The sequence below is a fragment of the Marmota marmota genome, unplaced genomic scaffold (genome assembly GCF_001458135.2).
Source record: "Marmota marmota marmota unplaced genomic scaffold, marMar, whole genome shotgun sequence".
Taxonomy (NCBI): domain Eukaryota; kingdom Metazoa; phylum Chordata; class Mammalia; order Rodentia; family Sciuridae; genus Marmota; species Marmota marmota.
In genome coordinates this window covers 2967172-2976820 of record NW_025999999.1, presented here as the reverse complement: position 1 = coordinate 2976820, position 9649 = coordinate 2967172, and the positions used below count along the sequence as shown (strand labels likewise).

Sequence of the window (9649 nt, the reverse complement as noted above, 5' to 3'; positions counted from 1 at the left end):
GTCTCGGCAGTTAGTTTTAAAACTTGTTCACAAAAAGAAAAAGGAGAAAGGAAAAAAAAAACAGGAGCTTTTTGGGCAAAGAAAAATTAAACCTGTTGGCTGGTCTCTGGTTGGGTTCACAAATTTTCGGAGAAAAAGTTTCGCGCAACTGTCTGAAAATAGGACCTTAATTATTAATTACAGTGTAATCATCAGTCTCCAAAGATCTACACAGAATTGTGTTACCAATGTGACGTTACCACTAAACAAGTACAGTAATAAAAGAGTAAGCCAAATTACTTTAATGCAATCTATTCAACATTCATGATCACTAACTATAAAACTGGAACCATTTACACTGGTGGAACCCCCAGCTGATTGCTTATTTACTCCACAAACAAGCTAATGTTCATCATCAAAAATTAAACAATTCCAAATAACATTTCTTATTTTGCTTGGGAAAAAAAATATAAATGGAAACCAGCCCCAAGGGGGAGGGAGGGAGTCAAAACTAAAAGAAACCAAAAGAGCGACTTCTGCATTTAAACTTACCACACTTCTTCATTGTAAAACACTATATGGTAGCAGATACATGAGTATCAGGATTCTCTACTTATATCTTTTAAGCTTACGTAACTGCAAAGAAAATTATTCCTTACTTTCCCCAAAACTTTTCTCGTAAGTTCTATTCGAAGAAATTACTATCAGGTTTATAAACAATCTTCTAGCAGTTTTCTTTGGTTAAGAAAAAACTCCTCTTCCTGAAATATCAATTGCCTATTTTGAAATTTCAAGTGGATAAGCTTTGAAATCATATTTGAAATGTTAACTATTTATACAAAGTTAATTTACAAGGTTTTGATATTCATAATACAAAAAGGTCATCAATCTTTTAAAATTGGCAACTGGCAAAGCAAGCCTAAAGGGGAATAATATTAAGTGTTATACATTAATGAGATCTAAAAATGAAACTCTGCAATAATGATAAATCAGATATGTTCTCCAAAACTCTACAGGGACCAATATCATTATTATCATAATAAGAATACCACTGAACACTCAACTACAATATGGGCAATACCGCTTGTGCATTTGTCTTCCATAAAACAAAACCAAAGAGAAAACACTTCCCATTCAGAGGGATAAGCAAAGCAACTTCAACCATATAATACATGGATCTGGTAGCAAAGTTTAAGATGAATCTTAAGGGATTCATTTACGCCAACTGCACTTGGGCTTCTACTATACACATCCTTAATTATGTAACTCACATGTTTTTGATGTATAAATGGAACCCAGTAATTTGGGACCTTGCTGACTTATATTTACAGTAATCTAAAAAAATGAATTAAGTTAACATTTTTAGACTGAAGAAAAGAAGGGAGAAAAGTAAATAATAAAAAAGGTGAAATGATAAAAGACGAGAACATTTCAGAAGTCAGTAAACAAATCCTTTAGTTTGAAGATAAATAAAAACTAGTTACAAAAGGTTAGTCCATTTAGTTCTCACCTGTTTTTGTAAAAATCTAAACAATTTCTCCATGTAAATAGTCTAAAAGTTAAATATGCCTACATATAAACTGATTTATAAACTTATCAAAGGTATTTTGCATATCTAGGTAAAGTTGGTTTTTGGTTACAACAGTTTTCTAATATGATGCCTAAATACTTCATTAATACCTGACTTTTCTAAATGATTACTAGATACACAGAGTAACAATTACATATTATAGTATAATTCTTACACTACAAAATTAAATGATAAGAGAATTCGCTTTAGTCCCGTATGAGTTATAAAACTGAGCATGTAATAATGTCTTGGCAACATAAGATGGTTATCCATCAACATCCACAACCAGCCTTATCTATTAAAAAATCTAAAATGTATACAATCACATTTTTTGAACTGCTACAGAATTAAAATTGCAGTTCAAATCAACAACCAAAACCAAACCCAAGTCAAAACAAAAATGAACACACACACATACACACGAGGACTCAATCCCCATTAGAGATATCAAGTGAAACCTAGAGCTCAATTTTCATTCAACAACTATAGCACACACAACACTGCCTTTACGTCTAAATTCCAGAATTATTTAGCTTGAGTTTCACACTTCACAACACTAAACAACAAAAAGCCCAAAGACATATATTCTTACTACATTCACGACTACTTACTACTTGTACTAAACTGACAAAATTGATCTATACTAGACAATTCTACATTGCACCGATATACTCTTATTTGATTGACAGCCTAAAGGTTATTTTATAAAAGGTCCACCTGTTACTCTGAAGGATTAAATTTTAAAGTACACAGGGGAGACTGGCAAATCAATCTCTGGTGAATTATCTAGATAAAATTGTGGAAGGCTACAAATATTTTCCCTTACCCATTCCCTTGAGTACTGGAGCAGCCTGCAGAATGGCTCAGGGAAGTGCTGCCAGCACACGGACTTTTCTTAGTAGACAGGTCAAGTACACCATCTGCAGAGACACAAACACCTGAGGATATTAAAAAGTGAAGCAAATGTAGAATGAAAATACTAAACATGAAATGGCAGCAGGTTTAGTCAATCAGGCAAACACAACAGTCACATATTTGAGTTATTCAATATAAAAATCAAGATTTTTTCTCCTGAAATAACATAAATTAAGAAAAGTATGTTACATCAAATGTATCTAAGGATTCAATATTTTATTAATAGTGCAAAAGAAAAGGCAAAGCATATTATAGACAATGTTTAGATATGGTGAAATATTAGAAATAGCAGTTCACACAGCATGATGTTCTGTACCAGACTTATACTTCATTTTCTAAATTGACCTTGATTCTAATGTAAGTTTTAATGTCCCATTAAAAAAACTGTCTTAGAAACTATAAAACCAAATTCCTCAAGATCTAAATCTACCTGAAACTTAGATCCAAACTAATTTAAAATTAGATAAAAGATAAATTTAAATATAACAAAAATTATTTTAAAACATGAGTTTATATAATTAAATTACATGTACACACTAAACAAGATAAATGTATGTTTAGATTCAATCCTTTGAGAATATACAGAAATTAAAAATTCAATTGCTGAAATTTATAAAGAGAAAGGATTTTAATAAGATACTAAAAACTGGTGGTTTCTAGTTTAAGAGAGAATGAAACAATCTTGATACTAATTAGAGCCTAAGTGTAACCAAGAAGCTAGACCAGATCACATAATTCACATTGCTAATAAATAAAATCAGGACACTTTCTTTTCCCACAAAGATACGTTCCTTCTTACAGACTTATCTAGATACAGATCTCATAGACGGGACAACTTTTTAAGCAGCCATTCTGTCCAAATAAATAGAGCAAGATAATACCCAATGCCTCTGATTTTTAGATGGCCAGTAGAAAGATCCTGCTAACTCATTATGTTAGAATTCACTCCACAATAGAACTTATCCAACTGGTGTCTGAGGACATTCTAATTCCCTATTACGGTTGTCAGAAATAAATATGCAATTAAATGTATAAATAAGAAAGTCAATATCAAGAGAAAACATTGTCATTTAGAGACATTACCACTTCAAAAAATATAACTATAATCTAACAGAATCAAGTACTTTATTAGATATTTCATTTAATTAGATATCTAAAAAACAAATGCACTGCTATTTCCAACCAAAGACAGAATAATTTAGATTTCTAAATCAAACATGCAATTTATCTAACCCAATGAGAAAACATATTTAAAGTCTGCCACAAAATTATGTAATTAAAATTGAAAACACTAAAATTTAATGCAATAAGAAATTTTTAAAAAACAGTTTGCTTCACTTGAAGTCCATACACTATAATGTTATCGTGTAGTTCAAATTCTCTTAAGAGTGTGTTACCAATACAACATACCTTTTAAGGGCAACACTACCTATGAGATGTTATGTTAAATCAGACTAGTAGAATCATTTTATGTTAACCTTCATTACTAGTATTTTAAATATACCTCTATGCTGTTATTTTCCTATTATAAACCTGAAGCTTTGATGCAATATTTAGAGCAAAGTGATTCTTATTAAAAACTACCAATTCGTGGTAAAGAAAATGATCCTTAACAAAACAGAAAAGACACAACTTTGGTAACCAAAGCCACACCGATTGATGTGAACACAGAGTAATTTGGAATCCTGTCTGTCAATCTCTTGGAATTTAGATACTTTACTTTGTTATTTACTATATCCCAAGAGTAAAAAAAAAAAAAAAAAAGAAAAACTACTCAAAAAAATATATTCTTCAATAAGCAACTGAAGCCAGACCATCAAATGTAAAACCTTTATAAATTCTTATAATAAGCAAAGGAAAGTCCTTTCAAAGATGTTCTTTTAAGATTTAAATTTATTTTCTTTCAAAATAAACTTATTTCTCACCAATGTATTCATGGACCTTATAACCTTTCTGTATACTCTTAGAGGAGACTTCTAAAACAATAAAATCATTACTGTAGACATCACTGAGTTACAATTATTTATAATGGAAATGGCCAATTCATCTTTTGAGAAATTAAAAGGTCAAATGAGATTATAAAGCAAGAGGAATATTTATTCTACTTACTTTCTGAGACTCAAACATTTTCTAAACAAAACAAATATACTCTTAACCTCTTTACTAATTTGGGTCCTCACTCACAAATTCCCCTTCAGAAATACTTTAAAGTTAGTTCACAATACATTGTATATAAATATGTATATATTTCTGTATTTATAAAACACTGAATACACTTAACTAAAGTGTGTTCTATTGTCTTCTTTTATTTCTAACCCTGGTAATTTCTTTTTTAAAACTGCAAATAAAAACATTTTTTCCTTGTGATCTCATTTGCAGAACAAAACAAGTAAAGGTGTATTTTTCAGGTACTAATTCTAAAACATTAAGGAAAAAATAGAAACTTAACTTTTCATAGGAGTTTTTAGAAAATGGACAGGACAACACTTTGGAAAGTGCAAAATGCTTGTTTTAGTATCAAATAACTTAAAAATCAGTTACAACTATAAACCACTTGACACACCTGGGTGGTACATCAATCACAACTATGAATTACTGACAGGTAAGGTTTTAAGAATTTTATCTGTACATATCTATCACTGTATAGTAAGGAATAATTTAAGATTCACATTATTGTTTTGTTTTTTAAAGAGACAAATTCTTGCTATGGTTCCCAATGTGGCCTTGAATCCCTAGGCTCAAATGATCCTCTTGCTCCAGCCTCCCAATAGTTGGACTATGGTATGGGCTACCACCCACCTAGAATCACACTATATTTTATTCTATTATTAACTACTGGTCCCCTCATTGCCAATAATTTTTTTCTCCCCCGAATCAGTTTTCTGATTGGACAGAGGAGACCATGATTATCAAACCATACCTTGTTCACTAGGTTCTGACTGAGACTTTCTGACAGTAAGGTCCAGAGGTGAGTCTTGGTCAGCCATGAGAAGTTTGCTGAGCACAGGGTTCTGAGTAGTTGCAGCCGTGGGAGAGGTGGTGACTGGAGATGCTTTCGGCAGGCTTTGGTTCTTTGTGCTATTGGGCTGGCTGGGGTCCTGAGTAGAGCTATTTTTTGAGGTATATTCAGCAGCAAATTGTTGGATCATTCGCTGCATGATCTCACGGGCCACTAGGGGAATATTGGGGTCGAAGACCCAGGGACTGTCTGTAAACAAAGATTTATTCACTTTTAAAGTGGAAAATTGTACTTTAAAAAAAAAAAAAAAACCCAACCAACAAAAAAGACAGTTTTCACAAAAACATATTCATATTTTTCTTAAAATGCAAAGTCTTAAAAATAGTACTCCCCTTGATTTATATTTTTAATCTCTAAGCTTTTGAGTTGCAGGTTTTTAAAAAAATAAAATTTTCATAAAAATATTTCTAAACATTCCCCCCCAAGGATTATGAAATTAAAGGGTTACAAATACTATCTTTTATAGGCTAAAATCACTTACCTGATATAGAAATCCCCAAACCTTTCTCTTAAGAGTTATTCCCCAGTTAACATCTACAGAGAATACATTGTTTCCCCTAGAGTTTTTTGTCATCAACTGTCCTCTCCTAAATTTCCAAAATTTGGACTACTGAATTCACGAGTGCTTAATTCATTTCTTGTTAAAGACTGATGGCATAACAAGATCATAAAATCAGATACTTAATTTTAAGTATTCAGTCATGATAGGCTAGAGCAATAGTCTTCCCATTTTAATGTTCACTGAAATCATTTTGAGGTCTTTTGACTGCTGGATCCTATCCCCAGAGTTTCTGATTCAGCAGTTCTAGGGCTCAAGAACTGGCGTTTCTAACAAGCTGCTAGATGCTGCTTGTGTGAGGACAACAATTTTAGAAACTGTGGGTTGGAAGTTTAAATGTCAATTCTCAAAAGTTGGAAGACAGACCACATATTTTCCATGAATAATCTTTTATATTTTCCATTAAGAATCTTTAAGTATACTCTTCCAGATATTAACAGAACAGTTACAAAAGTAATGAAAAACACTTAAGTTATCCATGTCTAGTCAATTTTAAAATAAAAACCATATGAACTCATTAATTTTTGAACCAGAAGGGACCTTCAAGTTCAAATTTGGGTAAGATGAAAGGTGAAATCTATATATTCGTGTGTATGTGTGTGCACGCACGCACACACACGTGTATATATATACATAAAAATAAAAGATTCTCACATCTCTATAATTACAACACTAGCCTATCAAGGAAAAGAAGCTTCTTGGGGGCAGAGATTAAATGTATGTATATATACCTAAATCTTGCCTGGTGTAAAGTGTGCATTCAATTTAGCTGAGTAATGAATGGAAGGAATCAATTTATACCAATTTTCTTTTAATAAATGTGGAAAAAGTGATAAAAAAGTAGCCTCTACAAATTAGTACAGATGATTTCTGATAAAACTCAATCAAAACTCTTTCCCAGATCTTAAATGTCTACCTGTACCTTTGACTCCCCACCACACTTCTAATGCATTTATAAGATGGTTTTCAGAAAATCTGTTTCCTTGGTCTTTTAAAGATTAGCTATATAAGGCAAATACCCACAGTATCTTAGAGCTGTGAGGAATTTGTGAGATTGATTTATAAAGTACAAAGGCACAAGGAAAACTGACTTTATTACTAAAATCTCCACAAAAAACAAACAAAACGCTCAAACTTCATAGAACTCATAATAATAACAACACATATTTTCCCAAAAGGAGAACATTCAATACCTGAATATGCTCATGCAGTCACAATATTTATTTAATTTTCTGAAGTTTAATGAGGCTTGCTCTGTCAATATCATTTTTGTCTCACTAAGGAGTATTTATAATCCTTAATTTCTTCTCTATAAATATAGACTATTAGTATTCCAGATAGTTTATGAAAAAAGATATTTAATTAGGTGAGGTTCAGAAGTTCCTATATTCACTGACAATGCTTCTTCAAAAGTTTTACTAAACATTTTAGTCATATATTGCTTTTCAAATCTCTTTACTGGATTTTCTCATTAGTTATTTAACTTTCCAGTTAAGATCCATTTCCCCCTATATAGCATAAATCTCTGTATGAAAGACTATAAAATTTTAATATATTAGTGGTACCTTTCTCCCCATAGAAAACTGGAGAATATGTAATAAAAATTTCCAAATAGGAAGCAAATGAAATATTTAAGAATTATCTCTGTGTTTAACTAGTATTAGTAAATAAATATCCTTAAAAAGCTTTGTGATTTGTCAAAGATTTTAGGATAAAGATCATAAACTGCTCCTTACGCTTAAAATGCCTACAGTATACTTTGTCTTTTTAATGAATGGATGACTAATACAATCATGAGACAAAATATTCTCAATGTTTATGAATGAAACTCTGCCATTTAAATTTTAGTATCTTTTTTTGAAAGTTTCATGAAAGCATTAATTTTCTGACTTATAACACAAGTTCTATATACATTTTCATGCCTAGGGAAATAGACACAATTGAGTCAAATAAAAGCAACAACTCAGATGAAAATAAAACTACACAAAAACATGTAAAAATTAAATCACAGCCACTGGTACATTTAAAATGGAAATCTAACTTCTAGAAAGGTATCACTTTTTTTTTTTTTAAAACATAAGTGACAAAGCAAATTAAAAAGGAAATGTGATTAATAGAATTTTATAAGGATAATATTGTTCTAAAGTTAAAACTGGTTACAATAGAGTCCATTATCATAAAAGTCTACTTTCATTGCATCTGTATTTCTATTTAGCTATACAAAACCTTTGCACGCCTGGTTGTTTAAAATATATAATTTGTATTGCTTGGATACAAAGGGCTAAATCCAAGCATCTGAAATAAAGGCTGAGCATTCTTCATCTGGTAAAGTGTACGTAAATATTCGAAAATCTGAATTGAAATCAAACCCACTTCTGGTCCAAAGCATTTGGGATAAAAAATATTAAACTGATGTTTATGAAAACAAGGGATACTCAACCTATATTAATTTGAAGAGTACAAATGTTCATCTTTAAGATATATCAAAGAGGGTTTTAAAAATATCTAAAAATAATAACACTGGTATATAACATAAGGGGAAGTAACTGGAATTCTTCCAATTCCAAATCATTCTTTTCTGAGTATTTTGTGCCAGTATAAAAACAAACATAAAAACTTAAGTTACATATATACAGTTTCAGAGGATTCTCATAGCTCTTGAAATGTATCTTAAGATCTAAGGTCAGAATCCCTCTAAACAAAACTGATAAAAATTTTAATTTAAGTTATTCCTCTATGACAAAGGGATGAGACTACTAGAAGTAGGACAGAATAACTTCTTATTGTCCCTAAACAAAGAGTGGATGAAAATGGGTTCCTCCATACAAATTAAGTACAAAAGCTTCTCTATCCAGATAATAAAGTTTGCTATCAGACCTTTGCCCTGTATACATTCTAAAGAAGAGGAAATGTAAAGATATTTTATTTGGCTAATACACTCATAGAACTGGTTATTGTTTAAACCTTAAATATGAATTACTTTAATAAAAAAATCAAAAACATCCATAAAACTAAGAAAATGACTATTTTTAATATAATGTTGGAATTCAGGGCACTTTATGCAATGATGAGGTGAGCCTGGGAGGTTGAGAGATTTTTAGGTCAGAGGCTACCAGCAGGTATTAAAAGAGAATGGAGGGTATACCAAAATTTTTGAATTTACAATGGATCTTACTGAAAAAAATGGGGGAAAATGTGCCCGCCCAATAATCTCTACATTCCTTAACTTTATTATGATATTTAATCTTATACTATTATTTAAACATATTGATCACATTAAGAAAAAAGAAGCCCAGCTGATATTCAACTATACCCAACCCATTAGAACAAATACTCACCAGAGAGTATACAGTCAAAACTGTACACCCTTTAGAAGGGAAGAAGAAAATTTCCAGAGGAATGAAATGTGTAAACCACAATACGTAGACATTAAAGAAAAGGGAATCACTAAGTGTCCAAGATTACATAGGACATTCAAGATTACCAGGAATTTGTAGGAAACCCGTTTTAGAACCTATCACAGTAACCTCCATCTTGGAACTAGAGTAAAAGGGTAATTAAAATAAGCATACAAAATCATTCAGAAAGAATTTCTTGAAAGACTCTT

The 9649-nt window shown here is 31.1% G+C and overlaps 1 protein-coding gene across 20 annotated transcripts in view; it reads right to left on the bottom strand.

Annotated features, from left to right (window-relative positions):
- Positions 1-9649, bottom strand: part of Lcor (ligand dependent nuclear receptor corepressor) — a 136337-nt gene that overhangs the window by 37581 nt on the left and 89107 nt on the right. For 13 of the 20 annotated variants that reach the window (XM_048807077.1, XM_048807076.1, XM_048807068.1 and 10 more), the window contains 2 exons: positions 5385-5672; positions 2376-2487 (listed from right to left, as the gene is read on the bottom strand). The exons of 1 other annotated variant lie outside the window; for it this stretch is intronic. In XM_048807077.1, the coding sequence (XP_048663034.1) occupies positions 2376-2487; positions 5385-5622 (350 nt within the window). In that variant the 5' untranslated portion in view covers positions 5623-5672. The remainder of the gene's footprint in view (positions 1-2375; positions 2488-5384; positions 5673-9649) is intronic. 6 more of the 20 variants (XM_048807078.1, XM_048807087.1, XM_048807066.1 and 3 more) reach the window with 2 other exon arrangements.